The sequence below is a fragment of the Botrytis porri genome (assembly GCF_014898465.1).
Source record: "Botrytis porri strain MUCL 3234 chromosome Unknown BPOR_002, whole genome shotgun sequence".
Lineage (NCBI taxonomy): Eukaryota > Fungi > Ascomycota > Leotiomycetes > Helotiales > Sclerotiniaceae > Botrytis > Botrytis porri.
The window spans coordinates 1,341,091-1,364,842 of NW_024066076.1; the positions used below are offsets into that span (position 1 = coordinate 1,341,091).

General features: G+C 44.5%; 9 protein-coding genes across 9 annotated transcripts; 4 read left to right on the forward strand and 5 right to left on the reverse strand.

Moving 5' to 3' along the window:
* Nucleotides 1-113: 113 nt before the first annotated feature.
* EAF01_001412 (uncharacterized protein) lies at nt 114-1,064 on the reverse strand (the record flags this gene model as incomplete). The annotated part of the gene is made up of 1 exon (XM_038909662.1): nt 114-1,064. One exon carries the CDS (start codon nt 1,062-1,064, stop codon nt 114-116), a length of 951 nt encoding a protein of 316 aa, XP_038774474.1.
* Nucleotides 1,065-1,341: 277 nt separating this feature from the next.
* Nucleotides 1,342-2,519, forward strand: EAF01_001413 (uncharacterized protein; the record flags this gene model as incomplete). The annotated part of the gene is made up of 3 exons (XM_038909663.1): nt 1,342-1,791; nt 1,890-2,296; nt 2,357-2,519. 3 exons carry the CDS (start codon nt 1,342-1,344, stop codon nt 2,517-2,519), a joined length of 1,020 nt encoding a protein of 339 aa, XP_038774475.1.
* A 237-nt stretch (nt 2,520-2,756) lies between these two features.
* Nucleotides 2,757-4,492, reverse strand: EAF01_001414 (uncharacterized protein; the record flags this gene model as incomplete). The annotated part of the gene is made up of 3 exons (XM_038909664.1): nt 2,757-2,951; nt 3,007-3,775; nt 3,888-4,492. 3 exons carry the CDS (start codon nt 4,490-4,492, stop codon nt 2,757-2,759), a joined length of 1,569 nt encoding a protein of 522 aa, XP_038774476.1.
* Nucleotides 4,493-5,506: 1,014 nt separating this feature from the next.
* On the reverse strand, nt 5,507-6,711 carry EAF01_001415 (uncharacterized protein; the record flags this gene model as incomplete). Its single annotated transcript, XM_038909665.1, has 2 exons — nt 5,507-6,568; nt 6,640-6,711. The coding sequence occupies 2 exons, from the start codon at nt 6,709-6,711 to the stop codon at nt 5,507-5,509; spliced, it is 1,134 nt and encodes a 377-aa protein (XP_038774477.1).
* Nucleotides 6,712-9,457: 2,746 nt separating this feature from the next.
* On the forward strand, nt 9,458-12,335 carry EAF01_001416 (uncharacterized protein; the record flags this gene model as incomplete). Its single annotated transcript, XM_038909666.1, has 6 exons — nt 9,458-9,832; nt 9,887-10,290; nt 10,521-11,738; nt 11,846-11,946; nt 12,000-12,126; nt 12,239-12,335. The coding sequence occupies 6 exons, from the start codon at nt 9,458-9,460 to the stop codon at nt 12,333-12,335; spliced, it is 2,322 nt and encodes a 773-aa protein (XP_038774478.1).
* A 686-nt stretch (nt 12,336-13,021) lies between these two features.
* On the forward strand, nt 13,022-13,960 carry EAF01_001417 (uncharacterized protein; the record flags this gene model as incomplete). Its single annotated transcript, XM_038909667.1, has 4 exons — nt 13,022-13,088; nt 13,183-13,278; nt 13,335-13,528; nt 13,592-13,960. The coding sequence occupies 4 exons, from the start codon at nt 13,022-13,024 to the stop codon at nt 13,958-13,960; spliced, it is 726 nt and encodes a 241-aa protein (XP_038774479.1).
* Nucleotides 13,961-14,830: 870 nt separating this feature from the next.
* EAF01_001418 (uncharacterized protein) lies at nt 14,831-15,673 on the reverse strand (the record flags this gene model as incomplete). Its single annotated transcript, XM_038909668.1, has 4 exons — nt 14,831-15,250; nt 15,309-15,409; nt 15,461-15,511; nt 15,580-15,673. 4 exons carry the CDS (start codon nt 15,671-15,673, stop codon nt 14,831-14,833), a joined length of 666 nt encoding a protein of 221 aa, XP_038774480.1.
* Nucleotides 15,674-15,971: 298 nt separating this feature from the next.
* On the forward strand, nt 15,972-18,397 carry EAF01_001419 (uncharacterized protein; the record flags this gene model as incomplete). The annotated part of the gene is made up of 2 exons (XM_038909669.1): nt 15,972-18,135; nt 18,189-18,397. The coding sequence occupies 2 exons, from the start codon at nt 15,972-15,974 to the stop codon at nt 18,395-18,397; spliced, it is 2,373 nt and encodes a 790-aa protein (XP_038774481.1).
* A 2,321-nt stretch (nt 18,398-20,718) lies between these two features.
* Nucleotides 20,719-23,585, reverse strand: EAF01_001420 (uncharacterized protein; the record flags this gene model as incomplete). The annotated part of the gene is made up of 5 exons (XM_038909670.1): nt 20,719-22,036; nt 22,097-22,104; nt 22,163-22,483; nt 22,551-23,038; nt 23,099-23,585. The coding sequence occupies 5 exons, from the start codon at nt 23,583-23,585 to the stop codon at nt 20,719-20,721; spliced, it is 2,622 nt and encodes an 873-aa protein (XP_038774482.1).
* Nucleotides 23,586-23,752: the final 167 nt, after the last annotated feature.

Genomic DNA, 23,752 nt, shown 5'->3' on the forward strand with positions numbered 1-23,752 from the left:
TTGTATTGTCATGAATAGCAATAGATAGACCAGCTTAATGAGTTGAAGCTCCAGTATCCCGACTTTGGTCTTACATGGAAATTCTCACGTGTATAAAGCCTAAAATACCACTGTCAGGATCGCTCTCTTTCCAATTCTTTTAAATAGTCAACGTCAAACCTAAATTTTTTTCCCTTGTTCCAATCTAGTCCCCAATTTATATCTCCGGCCTCCACTTTTACTGCCCTCAAAGCTCTCAGTCCATTCAAGATCTCTTTTTTCTGTTCCAATGTGTAGGTCTGCGGGGGCTCTTGCCACCCAATCCTCAAAATTTGGATGTCAGCTCCTGCTAACCATTTTCTCAATTTCTTAATTCCTTTCGTTACTTCTATTAGTCTCGCCTCGGCTTCGAAGTCATCGGGTCTCTGTTTTCGTTTCTCGCTACCGAGCTGGATGGAGAGGGATAAATTCCGAATGGACGAGGTGAGGAATGAGGATAGAACTAAATCGGAGCGTTGCGTTTTGTGTGTCCAGAGATTGTAGTCGACGGTTACAGAGATGGTTTGAAGGGAGTCGCCGTAAAATATTGGGAGCGCTTCGTGATATATTTGGCGGTTGAGATGTAGAACGGCGACTTCGAAAGCGCGAGAAAGATAAATGTGGGATTGGAGTTGGCGAGGATGCGGGCCAAGGCGGGGGTCATTGGAGGGAGGTGTCAGTAAATGACGATAGATTAGTTGGCGGATTTCGACTGGCATACGTAGGAGTGGCGGGAGGATTTTGGATGAAGGGATCTTATTCGAATCATCATGAATTTTCGCACCAGAGTCGACTTTTGGCACTGCATTGGAAAGTGATTGAGTGTATTGTTGCAGAGTAAGAAATTGGGTACGGAGGTCGGATTTGCGGAGCGACCAGACAGCATCTTCGGAGATGGTGAGAACATGTTCGATTGTAGGTGCCCGTTGTGATATCTTTATAGCAGCTATACTTGCGGCTGTGCAGATACGTTTGGTTTTCAAATCTTCAGAAGAGTGTGATTTGTGATTATAGTTTCGCTTCAGCGGGACAGCTGGAGATGCCATTCTCAAATCGTGATCTGCGTCGGGATGATATGTAGTTATTGTCTTACCGAAGCACAAAGATTGGTTGGTGTGCTCGGAAGGTTACATGGATACACAGTTCGCTTACTAATTGAGATAAGATAAGTAGATCAATCTGAAAGCAGCGGCCCGAGCGGCCCCTTGTTTTTGTCCCCGCCTTACCATAAGGCTGAATATATATATATATATCATTGATCCACTTCATGAATGTCGAAAGGGTTTAGATAAGATGAATTAGTCAACTTCCATAATTCCCGAAATGGAACAATCCTCTAATACTTCTACGATCGACCCACGTCCATCTTTCCTTACTATTCCCTCAACGCCACATGCTCCGATATCTTACACCTTCTTTCCACATGCATCTTCTTCAACCCTCTCAGAATCGAATGTCCCGCTACACCACACACTTATTGTCTTTGTAAATGGACTCGGTCTTCCAGCTTCCTCGTGGGAGTCATGTATATCAGTTCTTCGATCTCATGTCAAGAAACCCCCACCACTCTTGACATTTGACCGTTATGGACAGGGGTTGACTACTGCAAGAGATCCTCTAGATGATGGAAATGGTTATGGACATGATTTCATGGACGCTGCAAATGTTCTTCACGAAATTATTCTAGTTATCGCTAGTACGAAACTTGGGCTTGAGAGAATCGATGTCGAAAATGGGAGACTGAGTGTAATATTCGTGGCTGCCTCAATTGGAGTGAGTGCTTTGTGACATTTTTCTCGCCTGTCTACGACAATCAATGAGCTCTGTCTTGTTTCTTCAATTAGATGACCTCAAAATAACGTTCCCGCCAGGTCCCCATAACCCGTCTCTATGTACAATCCCATCCATTCATTTGCGCCGCGCTTGTCGCACTTGACTCCAACATCGCCAATGTAAATTACAGCGATTTCCTCCCGGATCCTTTATCCCCCACCTTCGGCCCCTCTACCGTACTCGCACCAGACTGCTCACTTCCCCAATACATTGAAGCACGATCACGATTGACGAATGTATTTGATTTATCCGTCCCAAACTCTGAATCCATGGATCGACGACCTGGTCCAAAATTAATCCCCTATGCCGATAACCCTAAACTTATTGGTACGGATGGAAAGGGTCCGTGGCTTACAGTTGTAGGGCACGATCCGGTTACGTTTGCGGATGTGAGTTTAGAAAGGATGGGAACACCCAAGAGCATAAGTATGAGGTTTACGAATCCGTAAGTGTGTTCTGTTGCAATGCTCTTAGCGGGAATGTTTAACTAATCATCGATGTGAAGATATTGGGCCAAATATAATGCCGGTCTAGTGAGTATCACAGATGAAGATCGATGTGAGGGGGTGAAGATTGCCAGTGGCTGTGGCCACTTTATACAAATTGATGATCCAGATCTCGTCGCTGAAGAGATTAAGGTTGTTCTTGAAAAGTTGGATTTAGCATGAGTGAGTATTTGAATTGGAGTTAAATTAATGAACAAGGCTAGCTACTACACGAGATGTATGACCACTAAGCTGCTGCTTTTCACCTGCCATTTGAACTCGTGTACCAATGCCAATCCAATACGACCGTTACTTTCTAGTCTCCTATCACCAAGTTATGTAAAATTGCCGATTTTCCTAGACCATTTGAAGAGAATGAGAAATAAAACGTATGGCACATGGTACTGGACACATCTGCTTTCATGCAGTGGAAGCATGTAACTTGACTTTAACACCGTTGGCGGAGGAATTTGTGAGTTTGAGTTCATGTTTCACAACTGGGTCCGTTGCCATATCTCGAATCATATCAAACCTCTGAAGAAGTCTTACAGTAACGTAACCAGCTTCGTTCAAGGCGAATTGCTGCCCGATACAAATCCTTGCACCGCCATTAAACTTTTCAAAGTCAGTAATAAGCCTCGGACGAGAAAAGAGCTGAACCAAAACTTACAGGTAAAAACTCCCATCCCACTTTCTTTCCTTCCCATCTCTCAGGTCGAAACTCCTCAGCGTCATCACCCCAAATATCCTTTCTGCGATGCATGACGAAAACACTGTATTCGACTATTGACCCTTTTGGAATAAAGACTTTCGATTTTCCATCCTTTCCACCACCATGTGGTAGGGTCGTGTCCTTGTTTGCCTGTCTGACGTTAAAAGGTACAAGTGGATAAAGTCGCAAAGCTTCATTCAAACAATGTTGGAGATATCGGCAATTTTTGAGGTCCAAGAAGTTTATTTCCAAAGGATCTTCGTATGTTCCAAAGTTTTCGATGACGATATTGCGCAGCTTTTGGAAATGATTGGGATTTTGGGCGAATAAAAGGAACAGCCATCCTAGTAGTGATGCCGTTGTGTCTCTACCTGCTAGCATCAAATGTAAGCACTGAGAACGAAGCTCAATCGGATCTTGTATTTCCTTCGCAAGGGCATCCAGGTAAATGTACCGATTCTTGGTGGGGGTTGAATCATATTTGTCTTGATCTTTGGCCAGTGAGTTTCTGTTAAGAGCAAGTTGAACAAAATGATCGACATATTCGTTGCATTTGTTGCAAGAATTCCTGAAGTCTTTGCTGGTGACCAGCCAGTATTTATCAGCAAAACGGCCACGAGTAGAAAGCCAAGACAGAGCGTTGTCAAACTCAGCCGCAATATCTATCCTGGTACCCTGGGCTTTTGTTTGATTTTCTGGCAGACCGAGAAGCTGGGTATCAGCAGACCTAAAACCATTGTTAGCTTAGTTATTATTGTACATCATCAAGTATTCTTGCACCCCACCCCCGAGATCTTTGGGGGAGAGTGCAAAGTGAGTGTGGGAAATATCCTACTTACTGTCCAAGAAGAATTTCCGTGGCAGAGTCCATGGTCAATCGGAAGAAAAGAACCTGTAAATCTATCTCTTCGGTCCAGTCACCCTGAAGTCTGGTATCTATAGCTTTCATCAGATTCTGAACATGCTTCTCCTCCACCTCGAAATCACTCATTTGATCCCGATTGAACTGAGGTCTCATCAAATCCCTCGTTACCTTCCATTCATGGCCATCTAGCGTAAATATGCCTTTCCCAAGCATAGGCCAGAAAGCCCCTATCCGCATTGGCCCTAGATCAAAATCGTCAAATTGTGTTGCTAAAATAGCTTTTACATTCTGAGGATCTACTGTAAAAAGGCTCGACGTGCTCATGATCGTATACTTGAATGTTATGCCATATTGTTCGACATTTCTTTGAAGGAGGGTTGGGAAGAATTTTCCTCGATCGGCCTCCAGAGCTATCTTGATGATATCAAGACCGAAAGGCCAACGGCCGATAGTGTCTTTTGGTACTGGTTCTTGACACCCGAATTTGCGCAGTTTGGCAGAATATATGCGTGATTTGTATATCCTGTTCGCAATGAAATAGAAGAGGGAGAAAGCTACCCAAATACTTATAGAAGTCATGTCTCCAATATGTAGCAAAGGCACAGTTTCGAATAAGGTGTACGACGTGCAGCTCCAATCCTTGAGAAGATGCGGCAAACACTGGAATGTGAATGATGATGGAAGAAGCAGATTAATGATCACACAGGCGATCGAGTACTTAAGTCAGTCAACATAGCGTCCAAGTCTCAACAGTTGGCGGCGTATGTGTATAATAAATTAAGCCGGCCAACGGGAAATACCGAGAAGGGACATTTTCCCAGTATGAATTTCCGAAGCCAATGGGCACTCAAGCAAGCCCATACTCGTACAATAGTAGGTATTCACTGTAAATGTACAAATATGTATATACTACTAGGCACATACGGAACACACCCACCCGAGCCACCCGAGGTACCTAGGTATCTACCTGCCTAGTACGTACCTACGTACCTACCTATCTACCTATCTACCTACCTACCTACCTACCTAATACCGACAATGTACTTTGCACAGAATCTAGATGTGATCCTATCACATTGTCATGCCCCATATTTTGTAAGCCACTTTGTCAATCCACCAATCATAAATTCTAGAACAATTGATTTCTGATAACTTGAACTTCATTGGTTATTGAAATCCCCATATCGCGTATTTGTCACGAAAATTCGCCATTCTATCTAGATAGGTAGTGAGCAAAAGACAAAAAGACGCGCTCTCAAGGATTGCTTTCCTTCCCTTCTTCTCCACTCCACTCCTTTCCCTTCCTAGGCCACACAACCCCGCTGGTTATATCTCGCCGTCTCTTCCTATCATGTTTTTTCTTACCACCATAGCATAGGATACAATTGAACTAACCAAACTTATCAAATCTTTCATGTCCCTACCAGGGATTTACTTCCAGGATATTAGCTTCCCACCACAACACCAAGCTTCTGCTCGTACCGCATGCAGAAAGAACATTATAAGAGCCGTCAAATTCATATACAAAGTAACATAATCGTGAGAATAGAAGTCGAACATCAATGTGAATCGTAAACGTAAAATAAGCATAAATCAGGGTAAAAGATCACCACCTAATTGCATGCCAAGTCCCGTATGCTTAGAAGCAGGACTGTCACGCCTTGATGGGCTTGCATTTTGTGGATGAAAGTTCTCAAAAGTCAAGCGCCTACGTGCAACAGTTAATGGAGTCTTTGCAGCTCTTGGAGTCCAAGTCGTTTGAGCGGGACTCGGGGTTATATTGACAAAATCGGCGAAGTCGAATCCTTGTGAAGGTGTGGCCGGCGCACCGAATATCGAAAGACCACCACTATAACTAGGAGTAGTCATCATAGATGATGGCAAATCAAGCTTCCTGGACGGTGGTGTAGATGGCGGTTGCATCATGCTCGTTCGTGAGATTGGATTTGCGGGGCTACTGAGATATAGTAAAAGATCCGCTTCTTCTTCTGCTGATCTCCCGTTACCTTCTTTGATTCGACGCTGTGAATTGCCTCTGTTCCTGATAGGAGACGGGGTTCGCGGAGACGAAGGACGGATATTAAAGGAATGTAGAGGAAGGTGGCTGTCTTCATCGTCAGATGGGGCTGCGAAGTTGGGGGAGGTAAGATCATCTGGCATATGTGAAGATCCCCGGTAGAACGAGAGGTCCGGTCCTGCCGAGGTGGTGAAGTGAGGTTTGCGTGGCTTGAGAGGAGATGATTGGGCTAGTTGACGGTGACTTTTCCAGGAGCTATTTGGTTGACGTAATAATCTACTTGGTGTGGGGGAAGAGCGAACTCTTTTTCGAGATCCAGTTGTTGAGCTTGGTTGTTGGAAAGTGGTGTGGTACGACCTCTTCCTAGGCCCAGTGCTGCTACCACTTGATACAATTCGATCGGAAAATATGGCGGTGGCTTTCAAAGGGGAACTCAGTAAGGTTCTTCGGTTCGAGTAAGGTAGCTCAGACGCAACGCTGGAGGATGAGTCTGATAACATATCTCCACTTGAGGTTGGACGTCTTCTTCGTAGTTCTTCTTCCATCCTTGGTTCTATTGTATCCAGTGTAAGATCTTCCCAACCCCTTTCGGCTTTGAATTGTGCGAGAGCCAATCGATTCTGCAGTTTCCGAGCCATCTAGATAACTTGATATTAGTATAGTGTTGGGGGCAGTGGACTTGATTCGAATAGCACAAGAAGGTGTCTACCTTGCTCAACTCAGCTCTTTTCAATACCGCTCCCGCTACCTCCTCTGGCTGCTTCTTCCATGGAGAAGACATATTAATCAATATCTAGTTTGTTGAAAATATAGGTCTGCTTGTTGATGAGGCTGCAAAAGAAGTATATACAGGAGGCAGATATTACGGAAAGTCTTAAAAGGTAGAAATGGAAGGTCGGCGCCAAAGGTTGAAATTAGCCTTAGCTTCTTCCACCTGGTTTTTTTTTCTTGGACGAGTTTTCCGTTGCGGGTCAACAGCAATATAAATGAATGATTGTACAGAAGTTTTTATAAAATTATCTCCCCCCAAAGAATCGGAGTTATGGTATAGTTTTTCAAGGAAGTGAAACAATTGTATGATGATTGAATGGTACGGATTGAAGATGAAGTGGTGAGAATTCCGTTGCTCATTCCTGGGACTGCTACCATCGCTTACAAGGGGAAGTGATCAGACTGAGCTGAGCTGCTAAGGGATTATTGGTCTAGCGGTCTAAAGGAATTAGCGGCAATTTTTAGGTCTTCAGGCTCTGTAATGTGGTTAAGACAAACGAATTATAGGGCTCAGAAAAATTGAAAGCTTCTCAAGAGCCTTTGGGCAAAAGAAAAAAAGAAAGAAGGAAATAGAGATAGAAAGGAAGACAAACTACAGTCAAAAAAGAGAGATGCAACTTTTCAGCACTGTCCAATGATAAGGTGTTGTTTTTGAAGGTAAGACTCAAATTACAGATATCAAACAGTCTGTTGAATTGTATCAGAATCAGATTAGGTTCAGATGAATGAAGTTTAGGCCGGAGTAGATTGTTCATATATTAGATCTGACACTTACCTGTTAAATCTCGAATTGTGTTATACAATAACACTATCTGTAGTAGTTTCTTGAATCTTTGTATGGAGGGAGCATCTAGATGGTATGTTCAGAGGATTCTATGATATACCTGTACTAACTCCATGAGAACCTTTTGATATCAGACAATCTCGCTCATTGCTACGAGCCTACCTAGGTACCTACAGTACGGAGTATGTAACTACTTACTTACTAGAGTGAGTAGGGAGTCTTGCTTGTTTTTCGAGCTCCCCCAAATATGAGCGTCTTCTCTTCCTTTAGCCATCCGTACTTACCAGTAGCCAGGACAGTAGCTAAGAAGAAGTATTTTCTTCCTTTAACCCGTACTTGTGCCATTACAACGTCATCTCTTAACATACCCCCTCTGGAGTCTGGAGTCTGAAGCCTGAAGCCTGCAGTTTGAAGTCTGGAATGCGCAGTCAACACGGCAGATATGCTGTGTAGGAATTAATCGGCCGCAGCACATAAGACAGCAAACCTAGGTACAGTCAGTTGACTCGTGATTCTCAGATGATTGCAGCCGCGTAGATAGAGTGAATTGGGTTACACCCCTGCTAAAATTTCCCTGTGTCAAAGAGATACTTTCGGAACATCAATGGAAGGTATCGACGATCATTCATCAAACATGTGTCTCTTTTTGTACTGTAATTCGTTGGTTGGATGGATAATCATGTCATGTCACATATTGTTGTATTGTATTGTTACGGGTAATATATGTTGGGTGCAGTATCAGTTGAAATGTACCTAGTAGTTGAAATGCCGTTGAAATGCAGTCCCCATTGCAGCAGAATTTTGAATGATCCAAAAAAGCATCCTGAAATGATTGGTTTCATCAATTGGCTTACTCTACGTTACGATGCGATACGATACGATGCACGATGCACCGTCTGTGTGATCATAGTACTCTTTTTCTTTTCCGTTCAACATTAATAAGTGGCTCGATGGATAACATCACGACGGAGTATTCATGGATGTCATTAATTACAAGGGCCCCAGTGATAAATACTACAAATACGACTAGGTAGGTAGGATGTGATATATAGATGAATTGGGGTTTAATCATGATATTATGGTTTTCATATTTTATATTTATATTTATGAATAGGTGGTTGGTCATATATAGCTGTGTATATACTAGATAGGGACAGGTATTGGTATAAAATTTCTTATCTGCTACTTACTTCTACACTATCACGTACCACCTGCATCGACTCAACTACCACCAGGTACTTATTTACTACCTACCTAGTAACCAACTTCATCTCCAACCGTTCCACTCCACTCATCTACTACCAACCTACGTCCCTCACTACGTATTTTATAATGAATTAAAAGATCATCTAGCTAATTACCTATTTTCTCTTCCAATTTCATCTCAATTGAACAATACCTAATCCTCTCGCACAATCTACACGTATTAATAATGATAAAAGAATCAATTATTCTTAAAAGAATCCTCCTTGATACTATCATTTCCTAGGTCTTCCATCATACACTCATTCTCTTTGTTGTGTTACTGTTCATCTGCTTTTGATACGAGCGCTCAGCTAGCTATGCTTGATTGAATGGAAAACGTTAAATCCATTAAATACATTTAGAACATTCACAACTACTATTCACACCTTCGTTTTGCCTTTCTGAAGAAGGATCTGCCTTCTTTGATTCCCCATTGATTAATATCCCTGGAGAACCTCTTTCCTCTAAGCCCCCCCCCCCCCATCAGGAACATCAAGAAGGAAGCTTCATCACTCTAGTCCCAAACTTAGCTCTCCTCTTTTCCAACTACTGCCAGTCGAGGGAAGCACTCCCCTGAATAAAATACCACCAAAGGTCTGCCATCATCTCCGCTGCCATCAATTCCGAAGGATTGTTTCAATGTCCTCTTCGCTCTGATATCAAAACATCGCAAGCTAACTAATCTGGAGACCTTGTCTTCAGCTACACTCCTTGCTCTAGCTATATCATGGCCCCTTCTTTTTTGAAGGACTTTAAGAGGCGCTCCAAGTCCGTCGCAAAAACAACCGATTCTAGCACAGGTGAATCTACTGGTAGCAATGCGAGTGGTGGCAGTGCCCCTCGAAGCAACACATTCACTTCGAGTAAATCGCAAATATCCTTAAATTCTTCTCATGGCGCTACAACCCCACCAACAATGACAAATTCACAGTCCTCATCGAACCTCAACGGCATGGGAGCAACTCGACCAAATGTTTCTACCACTGGATCAAATCGACAAAGTGTATCTGGAATGTCGGGTGTAGGATCCCCTTCTTCGAAGTCGGCTTTGCCCGTCTCGCCATATTCGCCGCGAATTCTATCTATCACTGATAACACATGGGTAAGCTTTCCTATCATAGCTCCAGGATTGGTAAAGCTAACATACATCAAACAGGTATACCAAAAGGTCTTATCGATATACGGCACAATATCTGAACCATCAGAAGTTCAAATAGATGGGACGCTCACAGTCACTCGTCTAGACGATGGATTTCCTCCGACATACTGGCCGGTCTCCGAGTCTCATTTTAAGGCACTTGTTTACCTTACCCCGGGACCTAATAGATTGAGATTCGATTTCACATCTCCAAAACTTGCGAATAGCAACTCTCCTAATCCTGTACACTCCTCTTTCCTCACTCTTCACATGCTGCCTACTCTTACAAACCCTCCACTTCAGTTGGTTATACTGCTCGGAAAAGATTCACCCGGCACATTTGATGCTGTTCCTTCGCGCATTGAGAGGGAAGGCAATGGCCTAGATACTGCTATACGAAAATTCAGAATGGCCGCTTATCTGTACGTATATTTCTCATTTGTATAAATTTCTACTATCCTAGTGGTGAGTAGGCAAGTTGTCATTGCTGGAATTGGCAATTATCATCTTCCTATGGAACTAGTGGCTCTATGAACGACCTTTTTGCGGGGAGGGACAAGGAGACACCATATCCTATTAGTTTGATTCTTTTTTTCTATCAGTCTAAATATCTATCTTCTCTACCTAAAGAGAACGAACTAACGGTCAGCAGGTGGCAAGCATTTACTGCTGAGCAGATGTACCGAAACAAGCTTGGCAGGAGGACATTTAGATTCGAAGAAGAGTGGATTACAGGCACCTCGAACTACAGAGACAGGGAAGCCGGGACAATGCGAAGTGAAGCCAAAATCCATGTTATTCGAAGCTCTAAGACTGTTGCTGAACTTCGGCATCTTGATGTCGCCCAGCAGAATGAAAATGGTGCCCGCCGAGGCGATCTATTTTCATTTGCCAGTGAAGATGTCAAAAATTATTTTAAGCCCCAACCAGGTCAGAAACAGTATGTGACAGTCCTCCTTCTGGACGCTCACTGGGAGAAACAGCACAATATGATTACTGGTCATGCGGCCCTCGGAGGTGGAGGCGGCGAGCTTCAACTAGCTATTTTTGGCAGTCAGGCATTACAAAGTTATCCATCTACCCTCGAAGAAGTTGTGCCAGCATTCTCTGATTGTACAATCACCGACACTAATTTTGTAGCCAATGACTGTAACGAATCTGGCAGCAACTGGGAGGCTGCCAACATCGGAATAGGTGCCCACTTACATGAAGTAGGCCATTTGTTTGGATGCCCCCATCAAGAGAACGGGGTAATGCTTCGGGACTACGTCATGTTGAACCGATCATTCACCACCAGAGAACCTTATTCAACACGCACCAGATCGAAGGGAGGGCTGGTTTTACCAAGAGACGAATGCACTTGGCATAGGCTAGACACTCTACGCTTTCGAAGTCATCCATCGTTCGCACTTCCCACAGATCCTCCGCGAGCCAACGATGACTCCATACAAGTATGGCCTGTAGATAATGGAAGTGTGATAATTACAGCGGCATCTGGTGTAGCTTTCCTCGAAATATTTACGGATGGCGAAGATCTTTGTCACAACTGGCAAGAGTTTGGAGATGGGAATGGCAATGGACCCATTCAACGACAATTGACTCTTACAGAGCAAGATTTAAGGAGTCAATTACCCGAAGACCGCCGAAAATCGAAACTGAAGATATCCGTAAAATCATTCGCCGGTGGCAGCCATGATGTTGATGACTTTGCTCAACTAGTCTCGAAAGCCAGTAAGCTAAAATTGAAGAATGGACAGATGGCTTTTAGAAGCAGCAAGCTGGGTGCATCGCAGATGGATGGAACCCAGCCACAAGAAGTCATTTTTGACAGTTCAATTCATCAAACGAAACTAATGATACAAGTGAGAGTGTAAGTAAAAACCTTAATTCAACCCTGCGGGAAGGGCCATATTGGGTCGCCATTCCTAGAATTTTTGAGGTACTTCACCTAAGTGCGATCACTGACTTGCGTTCTAGTTGGGCGGGCTTCGCTCTCGACGGTATAGAGTTTATTTATGAGGATGCGACCTCTCAACTTTTTGGCAAGAGGGGCGGGTCATCTGCAGATTTCAGTCTTGGTATGTGACCAGAATTCCCAAATTTTCCGCCTGAACTACTAATACTTTGTTAGATACACGTCGTGGAGAGTACATTACTGGATTCTACGTTAGAAGTGGGTTGTGGTTGGACGGAATTGCAATTATGACTAGTTTAGGCAGGAAGTCCCAGGTTTTTGGAAACCCTGCTGGTGGTTCTGGGTTAGTATTCCCCCATCCCGCGCCGGCGCTATATCGCATTAGTTGTCAGGACTTACAACAGTTCATATTATTACATACGGCTATTCACAAAATATCTCGCTGACACTTCCAGACATACTTTGATACCCCCGAGAGGATACACTATCGCAGGCGTTTCAGGATCATGTGCATCATGGATTGATGGGTTTGGTATTATTCTTACTCGGTAAAAACATGAAGGTAATCGCTAGAGGGAGCGAATAGTACGCATTAATATTGTATAATTTGGTTTGGAAGACGTGGTTCGAACGGTTTGACAGATTACCGTTTATCCTATGATATTTATTTTTCAGGGTGGTTAGTAACAATACCTAGGTAAAAGCTTGAGTGCGAATGGCGTAACTTGGGCACATCTATAGAGGCGTTTTAGAATAAATGGCATATTTCCCAATTCCTGGCAAGTCTTGAATGAAGTGATTGCGGAATATATCTGTGAATCACATCTGTGGAATATACCTGTGAGCTGTGCATGTTTTCCGAGTCTTACTCAAAATTCTTGACAAGAGTGACTGTAACACCTAGTATATGATTGGGTACCCAAATATTGATGTATGTAATAAATGACCAATTCGAATACGATCTTTGTCCATGGGGTGAAAAGGCTGTGCAATGCATTCAGATTCCTTCCAAGGCAATAACAAGTGCTATTGGTGTTTAAGGTTTGCTCAAGCCCCTTGTTCAGCTGTGGCTTGGCGATCCCTCAACGTCATGTCTGCTAAAACCAAGCTCTTCAATCGAAAAGAAAACAAACCTAGAAAATCACTCTTCCCAAAAAAGGCTCAAAACCAACAACCTCACGATACCCTCACGTTTTTTTTTACACTTCCAATACTCAGTGTGAGTTAATATATCTCCGATGTCGAAAAGAAATAGCGGCAGCGCCGTAAATGGCGCAACAAAGGATTCAACAGCCGGTGGGCCAGGTATGTTCATGATTGCTCCTTTGATTGCCCCTCCCCCTCCTGGGTCAACAGATTGATTTCATGATATTATATCGTGTGCTAACGTATGCTCTAGCTATGGATAAACAAAAGAGATTGTTAGAGAAAGATACAGGGCATTTCTCCATGATCAAGATGTTGCATCTTGCGGATTTGATCACCGAACTCAATGGTAATTCTACCTTAACAAAAGTCTCTCGCACAAATCGACTAACTGCTTTGAATCAGGGTTCTGTGGTGTTATGTCTGTATTTGCCTCGATGCGATATTGTCTGGGCCCATCCGATGCGCATGGAAATCTTTGGGCGGCTTTAGCTTTTATGCCTTTTGGATTGTTCTTCGATTTTATGGATGGGAAGGTTGCCAGATGGAGAAAGAAGAGTAGTTTAATGGGTCAAGAATTGGATTCTTTGGCGGATTTGGTACGGTTCTTCCTTCTACTGTCATGCGTATCGGAAAATTGATTCTAACGATTTCTACTATAGGTATCCTTTGGTGTTTCGCCCGCCGCTGCAGCTTTTGCTATCGGTATCCGCACTCCTCTCGACCACCTCTTCCTTACTTTCTTCGTCCTCTGCGGTCTCACCCGTCTCGCTCGTTTCAATATCACCGTAGCCAATGTTCCTAAGGATGCCACTGGAAAGAGTAAATATTTTGAAGGCACGCCGATCCCTACTTCCCTTTCCATTGCCGCATTAATGGCATACTGGGTGTCCAAGGGCTGGATCTTGGACAATATACCATTAGGAACAATGGGCACTGGTACTATTTTTGAATTTCATCCAGTCGTGGGACTTTTTGTTCTTTGGGGCTGCATGATGACTAGTAAGACCATTCATATTCCTAAGCCATGATTAGAATACAATGCTGGGGATCGAGTGTGGATTACGAAGGGGGCAAGTGGTGGAAAGAAGGGATGGCAATAGACATACCCGACTTGGTGGTGAGGTGGCGATGAAGCATGTATTATGATACCTTGAAGTTTATGAATTGGCGCAAACATACCTATTAGATGCAATCCTCGTCTCAGTAATATTTAACGACCATGTGCAAGTGAAGAAGTCGTCGATCTATTTCGCCATGAACCTGTGATATGATTCTTACCGCGTTTCTCTTATACCCGGCGGTTAAAACTCCAATCCGCCATCACTTGAATAAGAAATTCAACAATCAATAATGTAAACGTGAAGTCATTTTTACACAACACATCAACAGTGAGCGAAATTTTCCAACGGCTGCAGTTTTTATCTTGTGAATCAATCGGGAAGTGATGAATTACTGACTTCTATATAATGGAGAGCAAGAAGGATTGTATGCATTTTTGTGTTTGTAATCAACGAATTAGATAGTCACATGAAATGTGTATAGGATCGAAAATCTAGCAAGTTATTCGAGATACTCTCAGGAGATATTCTTTGGAAATGAAGAATGTCTCTTAAGAGTAGATGAAGGCCAGATATACAGAGAAGATAACGTGACTGGAGGCTTTTCGATCTGTAATCTTTGGGCGGGCGATTGGTCTCAATTTGGATCAGGCTCTCTTTGGAATTATATGTGTAATATGTTGCCCGAAGCTTCATGATTTTCCTATCGTCCACCGACTATTGACTAAGAAAGTACAATTTTTGCACAGAAGTTCGCAGCAGCCCAAGCCGTACCAACAAACATATCCCTAAACGCCATATACCCAGATTTGGTCTACTTCAGTTCTTTATCTTACCATTTTAACGTCCACCTCGGGTGAATCCACCTCTCGATCCACCTCTCGCGCCACCTCGAGGAGTGAAACCACTACCTCCTCGAGAGAATCCGCCGCTGCCACCACCTCTAGAGAACCCTCCACTGCCACCTCTTGGTGTGAAGCCACCTCTTCCTCCACGTGGGGCACCTCTTCCACCGCCTCGTCCGCCTCTCATTGGTCCTCCTCTACCTCCTCTGGCACCACCGGCTCTCTTTGGTTTTGGTGCTCCTGGAGGTGGCTTTGGCTTTGGAAGGAATTTCTCCAAAGGAAGAAGTTTGTCGCCGCCGATGTAGAATTTGTCGCCAGTCTTGAATGAAGTAGCTTGGATACCTTCGGTTGGCTTGATGGTAAAGTAAACTTGGTTGATGGGGCCGAGAATCTCGTCGACTTTACCAATTGAGGTCTATCATTTGGTTGTTAGTCTATATTTTGCGGAAGATTTTTTGATTGAGATTTAATACCTTGTTCTCTAGGTAGATTGGCGCATTGAAGTAAGGAATTTTAGTGTTGATAGATTCGCAGACAATTTCTCCTTCACTGGCATGGAGGAAAGATCCCATAGCTGTCTCTAATTAGCAATTGGCTCTAACAATGGGAAAAGAAATTTTCATACCAAATACATCTGCTGGAGGACCATTGTCCCTTTGCTGGAAACCGCCGCGTCCTGGTGTGAATCGTTAGCAATTGCGCACAAATCGATCTGCTCAAATTCGCAAAACAATATTAACATACCTCCACCACGACCACCGAATCCTCCTCTACCACCACTGAAACCAGCATTTGCGCCGGTACCGCGACCGCCTCTTGATCCGCCTCGGAAAGACATTGTTTGATATTGGCGATTGCTCGAGGGTGTTTTGGCGTTATCGTTGGAGAGGTACAAAACTTAAAGCTCTCCAAAAAATTATTCGAAGCGAAAACTGGGTAGCGTGGAGCCCAGGGTGAGAACGATTTTCATTGGCCAAACATAACTTAGTCATCTGCAGAGTGCACGGTCCAGGCGAGGAGGGACAAACGTTACAATAATTGGAGTCATAAAAATAATCAAAAGAGTTCACCGTCTAGTTGTACTTGACTCCTCCCAAGTACAGCAAACTTCGAATAACAACCTACCTCGGAACACCATGGAACAGGCAAAGGAGGCAGTTGAGAAGGTGGCAGAGGGTATCAAGAATGTTGCCATTGGAGAGAAGAAACCAAAAGCACCCAAAGCACCAAAGCCTAAGAAGGAGAAGGGAGGGGACAGTGGGGTCGATGCCGGACCTTTGGAACTCAACCCAGCGCCAGAATTTATCGCTCATCGCATAGCAGTTTTCGACAAGTTGAAGGCAAAATACGATGCGGAGATTGCTGCAAAACCAAGAGATCCCATCACCATTACTCTGGCGGACGGTTCTGTTAAGGAGGGTATTGCTTGGGAGACCACACCCGCTCAAATCGCAGAGGGAATCTCGAAGAGTCTTCTCAAGCGCACCGTTGTTGCGAAATTGAATGGAGATTCTGAACAATTGTGGGATTTGGAGCGACCCTTAGAGAAGGATTGCACACTTGAGCTGCTCCCTTTCGAAAATGAAGAGGGCAGAAGAGTCTTCTGGCATTCTAGTGCTCATATCTTGGGCGAAGCTTCAGAGAGACGATTCGGTTGCAGTTTGTGTATCGGCCCCCCTATCGACAATGGTTTCTACTACGAGATGGGTCTGCCAAATCAAGGAACAGTCACGGACGCAGACTGGAAGCCCCTGGAGACATTGGTCGGTCAAATTGTCAAGGAGAAGCAAAAGTTCGAGCGACTGGTTCTCTCTAAGGATGATCTTTTGGAGATGTTCAAGGACAATAAATACAAGCAGCATATTATCAAGGACAAGATCGCTGACGGAACCAATACCACTGTTTACCGTAATGGACCTCTTATCGATTTATGTCGAGGCCCTCACGTCCCTAACACTAGCAGAATCGAGACATTTGCTATTATGAAGAACTCAGCATCTTACTTCCTCGGAAACAAGGAAAATGACTCTTTGCAAAGAATTTATGGTGTTTCATTCCCAGATAAGAAGCAAATGGCTGAGCACAAGAAATTTTTGGAAGAGGCTGCAAAGCGTGATCACCGAAAACTCGGTAAGGATCAAGAATTATTCTTCTTCCACGAGATGTCACCTGGATCTGCCATGTGGTTGCCACACGGTGCTCGTATCTATAACACAATCATGTCATTTTTGAGAGAGCAATACTGGACCCGTGGCTACGAAGAAGTTATCACGCCAAATATGTACAACTCTGAGCTCTGGAAGACCTCTGGTCATTGGGCGTATTACAAGGATGACATGTTCACATTCCCTGTCGAGAAGGATACTTTTGCTTTGAAGCCCATGAACTGCCCTGGCCATTGCTTGATGTTCGGTCACCGCGAACGCAGTCACAGAGAATTGCCTTGGCGAGTTGCAGATTTTGGTGTACTTCATCGCAATGAAGCTTCGGGTGCGTTGACTGGTTTGACTAGAGTAAGAAGGTTCCAACAAGACGACGCCCACATCTTCTGTAGGGAAGACCAGATCAAGGATGAAATCACTGGTTTGTTCGACTTTCTCAAGGCTATCTACGGTCTTTTGGGTTTCACCTTCAAGTTGAACCTCTCTACTCGCCCAGAGAAGTACTTGGGTAAACTTGAGACTTGGGATATGGCAGAGGAGAAACTCCGATCTGCTTTGGACGAATTCGCGGCAACCGATGGTGGAGTTCCATGGGTACTCAACGAGGGCGACGGTGCTTTCTATGGCCCAAAGATTGATATCACTATTTGCGATGTCCTCAAGAGAGAATGGCAATGCGCTACAATCCAACTTGATTTCCAGTTACCTCAGAACTTTGGACTTGAATACAATACCGGTGACGTACCAACTAAGAAGGATGAAGACGCCGTCAAGGAGCCCATCGTCAAGCCAAAGAAGAATACCGAACCAGAGGATCCAAATGCTCCACCAAAGGAAAGAGTGTACAAACCACTTACCCCTGGGTGCGCCAGACCAGTCATGATTCACCGAGCTATGGCAGGTAGTATCGAACGTTTCACTGCTATCTTGATCGAGCATTTTGCTGGTAAATGGCCTTTCTGGTTGAGTCCTCGACAAATCCTTGTTATCCCAGTCGGAGTTGGTTACTTTGAATATGCCAAGGAAGTGCAATCCATCTTCCACAAACAACAAATGTTCATTGATGTTGATCTCAGTGGCAACACTCTTCAAAAGAAGATCCGTACAGGTCAATTGGCACAATACAACTTTATTTTTGGTAAGCTGTCACCTTTGCCTTTTATTATAAGATGATACTAATACCCTTGAAAGTTGTCGGCGACACAGAAATGAAGGGTCGTGAAGTCAATGTTAGAAATCGTGATGATACCTCGAGTCAAGATCGAGGAAAGCCAGTTTCATTGCAAGAAGCAATTGAGAAGCTCACAGCACTTCGTGATGAGCGAAGGTCAGATAACCCTTTCCCGGGTGAAGCGAAGCCTGTCGAGGCAGCCGCGGCTCCTGTTGCGCCTGCTGCTTAACAAGTGTGAGACGTTTGGAGGAAGGAAGTTTAGGAGCATGATAAGATGAGAAAATACGTACGAAGATGATGAACTAAGGTTATGTGAAACACGAGCATAAGTTTTATGACTGCTGCATAAAAAGGGGCGTGAGATGCAATGCGTTACCCTTGCTGTTAGCATGCTAGATTTAGCGTCATATGAGTGATGAGGAGATGAGAAGAATGAAAAGAACAATACAATCTCATAGTGATTTCGTGATTCGAAGTGCCAGTCCGTTGCACAAGACACAAGCTTATATTTATCATCCTACGTGGAGGGTTTGTGGCGAAGCTATTCACGTCAAGGTTACAAGCTTTCGAAACGCGAGTATTCCAGAATTCGGAAAGTGATAAAAACTTTTGGCTTGAACGTTAGCATTGTTTGTATTGCCTGCCAATTCAAGAGATTCACCCCAAGTGAAATTTCCCGTCCATCTGCAAGTTCCAGTCCAATTCAAATGCCCAACCCCTTCTCAATTCCCAATCCACTTGAAAGTTCCGACCCCTTTGAAGATTCACTCCATCTGCACATCTCAACCCATCTAAAGATCCTAACACATTCCCAAAATCCCACTCTCCCAAAAGAACCGCGACCGTATATCGACGCGAGAAAGACTCGGTTCAGTGTGTAGCGACACCGATAACGAAGAGACACGTTGAAGTTCGAACGGAATCATAACCACAGCAAGAGATCCACTCGTGTATTAGCAAAAACAGAAGAATAACTTGGAGCATGAACTTTTCATCAAAACTCGCGAAGATCCTCGGCAAGTCAAGTTGCGACACGTTAGCGAGGCCCATCTCCTATTCGACTAGATTCATGATTACACCCCAAACCAAACCGTGGGTGGATTGGAGCTTCTCTCGCGGTGCTTACTCCCTGTTGCCAGGGAGGTTCTTGGAATGTGCCGGCTATTGCATTGGGTAGATTTGATAATGGAGTGTCCGGTGTCTCCCTGATATGATGTGTAGACTGGTGATTGGTCGGAGCTGTGTCCTGTTGAGAGACTGACTATATGCGCGCAGATGTATTTGATAAGTTCGCATAGGTCGGTTAGTAGTGTTACGAAGACGCATGCTTGTGAAAAAATACCAGGTGGTGTATTTAAGGGCATGTATAGATTTGTGTGGCTCTGTCTATCCCAAGTGTTGTTTCTCGCTGCCAGACACACTCATGAGAGGAATTAATGAATAATTCCACATAACTCGTTGTGTTTTCCTGGCTGAGACACAAGAGACGAATAAACGTTCATCGAGAATCTTGTGGATATCTATCCTGGGGTGGCTGAGGAGACATTGCCATGGGCAAGGGAAGAAGGGATAACGTACTATAATTTGTTGTCTGAAGATGAGGCATGGGAGATGAAAATACACATCCAATTCATCCAAACCAAGAACCACAAACCACAAGAAAACTATCAGGTTCGTTCTCGGTTCCCTCCCTTTCCTTCCCATCCTAGCCTAGCTATCATTCCCCCTTTCTACTCCCTACCATAACCCTCCTCTCTGCTCTTCCCTACGATCCCCCCCCCCCCCACATTCCTACACCCTTCAGTAACGAAGAGAGAGAAACACAGCCTACAACAGATAGAAAATCATACCATAGTTCACTCGCCAGTATATTCGTGTATAGAGTAGGGCCTAAAGATGACCAACTGGCTGGAGAGTACAGTACTAGATAAGTTGTATATGTCATCATAAACGTTATGATCGAGGCATCTTCTTTCTGGCATTCTTGACATGAAAGGGTCTCTGCCCCAGACATTGCCTCACTAGCAGTATTGCATTTATTCCTGTTTCCTCTCCCATTGGCACCAACTCACTAAATATCCTACCCCTCCCTTCCGGACAAAGTCACCATGTCAGAATGAATGTAAACACAAACATGAGCATAAAACTAATATTTTCATATTCAGGACATATCTACTCGGCAATACCTAAGTAGTCAATAGTAAATCCACAAAGGAGATCATTTCATCGCATTGCATTGCATTCAATCCCAGGTTCCTCAAGCAAAAGTATCGCGGAAATCTTATCAAACCCATCCATCCATACCTTCTCCACCATGACCATGACCATGACAATTCCTCGTTCCCAAGTCTTATAACCTAGTTTTCCTCCTCCTTAGCCATCCAATCCCAACCATTCCATTTCATCCCCTTTACCGTAAGACCCGCTAACGCACCCAATTCACACGCACAAAATACAGAATGCTTCCAAAGTTCTTTCCTTTTCTCCCTTCACCGTTCCAATCCGTTGAATTCTGTCCTACCAAAAGAAAGAAGAGAAATGTGACCCACTTTAGATAGTTTCGTTACTCACAGAACTTCCTGTCTCTGTTCTAGTCCTGGGGAATTCACCCGGAACATGCAATTGGCTGATACTCTGGACGCTTTGATGATTTTGCCCAGCAGCCAAAGTTGGACGTTCGAGATCCTTGGCGAGGGGATCGAGGAGTGCTTCCATTGACCTTGGTTCAACAGTATCTGTGACAGTTGAGGTAGTTGGGACAGCCGCGGTAGCCGCTACTACTGTCGATAGGGCCGTAGTCTCTGCCGCTTCATTGAACCAAGGGGCCGCGCTAATATCGCCCTGGCTACGTCCTCCGGACATGTGTGTGTCAGGTGCAGCAGTGGCCGTGGCTTCGAGATCTGTTTGTTGCTGTGCCTTGTCGTCATATATATGATCGTCGGGTGCTGCAATCATAGCTGCTTCCATATCTGCTTGTTCTCGGAGTCGGTCCGTGTCAGGAGCGGCTATCATAGTCGCTTCCATGTCTGCTTGCTCGCGTTGTTTCTGGAGCTGGTGATCGTGGTATGCGGCTGTGCCTGCTATTCCCAGAGCGGCGCCGCCTAAGCCTGCGGTAGCGGCCGTAGTGGGCAGCTCATGTTGTTGACTATTACGCGTAGTGTTCATATTCTGAATGGGTTCGTAAGTATAAGGATTCACACCATCTTCTTCAGCAGCTTGATTTATCATCTGCGCGTGTGTCGGCGACGCGTGGCCAAGGGTTTCTCCATAGTGATGGCCAACACCACTTGCGGGTAGAGCTGCAGCGGTAATCACTGCATCATCTGCTTCACCTCCAAAAATGGAACTTCCGCTAGAAGGCGAAAGGGGAGCCTGTAAGCCACGCGTCGCATTAATTTGTAGATCTGATGGAAATCTCCCACCTGGTTCAGGACGCTTTTGTTCTTGTTTGAGTCCTTGAGTGCCTACAATGGCTGATGTGTGTGCCGAAAATGGTTCTTCGTCCTCCTCGTCCATAACACCGTCGCTGCTGATAGAACCAGCTCGTTGTGATGTACCACTAACGCTGCGGGCATGCTGACGCACAAACGCATTGCGTTCTTGTGGAGACTTTTCCGTCAAAGTCTTGATGTCTTCGTACCAAGCGAGTAAAGTATCACGTGTTTCAGCTCTAAAAACCCAAGAGTGTCCGCGATGTAATGCACCAGTTTGACGGCCTTTGAGTATGAATTTGTTTGATGATCCTCCTTCATTTGAGTGAGAGCCGAGTTTTTGCTCGGGTAGATAGAGAGACATGATTGGCGCTCCGATTTTATCCGCAGAGCGAAACTCATGCAAGTGAGTAGGAGAAAGGACGTACCAGCCAGCACTAGACTTGAAATTAGTATACAATACATATAATGGTTATCACTTTGAATCATTCTCTTACGTATAAGACTGAATTAGAGTTAGCAGAAGATCGTGGAAACTTGGGTGTGGGGGGGGGGGGATTTACCTTAAGGAACTTGGACTTCCTCTCAAGGAGACCCTCTCTAATGCACCCAGCAAGCTCATTGTCCTGCCCAGGATATCTTACAATCTCTGGTGTTCGAATAGGAATCCTTGGATCAATAAAATGTTCATCATTCTCGACGAAGGCGGTCCATTCATGATCTTTTGGCATGGCAATTGGACCCGTGCGTAATTCGTCTACTGCGCTATAGGCACTGTCTGCCTCGCGCTTCAATATACCTGCGAGCGCGTTATAAGACTTTTGGATCTCGCCTACCACGATAGCTTCGAGTTCACGCCCAGAGGCTTCCAAGTTGAGATATGCCTGGTAATATTAGCTCCTGAACCTGTGCATCTTTTTTTATTTATTTAAATTTAACATTGAAACATACCTGGTGAAGGTAATTCTCCTCATCAATCTGCTTTTCAACCTGACGATCCACAGCAAGTCTGAGTAAGTATGGATCATGCTTGCCCGTCATTTGAGAAGGATCGATGTCTGATTGACCTAAACCATCTTGCAATGCGGCCACAGCCTTTCGAGTCGCTTCCATCTCCTTCTCCACGGAATTTTTAAAGTCGCCCGATAAGCCCTTGATCTCCTTGATTTTCTGTTGCAAATCGCTACGCAAGCCGGTCAAGGCAAGAATAACATCTTGCTCGATATCTCTGGATTTGTTTGCCTCTGCGATTGCGGATTTATGATAATTGCGAAGGATCTGGAGAGCGTCATCAATTCCACCCGTAGGCAAAAAGACGGCGGGCGCGGTGGTATTGTTAATAACATTTGAGACCTTCAAAAGGCTTTTTGATCTGTGCTCATACTGGCTTTGGATTTCTTTGAAATAAACGATAAGATCCTTGAGGACTTTACGCCAAGCTGAAAATGGAAGATAATGATTAGCATATTGTCGCCGATCAAAAGCTATGGTGACATTACCTTGGAATCGGTTTGCTAAAACATCCGTGGGATTTCCGCTTGTGGGTACGGGAGAATAGAAAGCACTATGTGCCTCGTCGATATCACCTTGTGGATGAACAACCAAACTGCGAACACTTCCAGCCCTGGAACTTCGTCTACTACCACTTCTTTTCAATGAAGCTTTCTTTTTAAGAGTTCCTCCTCTTGAAGGAATCAAGGTATCGCCTTGCGACATGACTGAATGTGATCGATGCATATTACTGCCTTCTATTATTGAGCTTCCTCGTTGACTCGCATCCCACTCCTCGTTGAACCTTCCGTGTGCGTTTTGAATAATTGTGTGAGGATCGTGGTCGTTTGAAGCGTAATCTAAGACTGCAGGACCTTCTCCGTTGGTGATTTGAGATTGTGGATGTGCTCGTGGGGTACTTGCAGCGCCGTAACCTCGATCATTGTATGATTGCGCGGGGGCAGGAATTGCAGAATTTGTGCCGATGGTAGACATGGTTGATTAAACTAGGGCAAAGGACGAGTCGTGTAAGGGAAGGGACGGGAAGGAAGAGGGAGAGAGAGAGAGGAAAGGAAAGGACGGCAGGGAAAGTAGTAGTGATTGAAGGTACAGACAGTAGTAAGGAAGTTTGGTGGTATTGGTATTGGTATTGGTATTGGTAT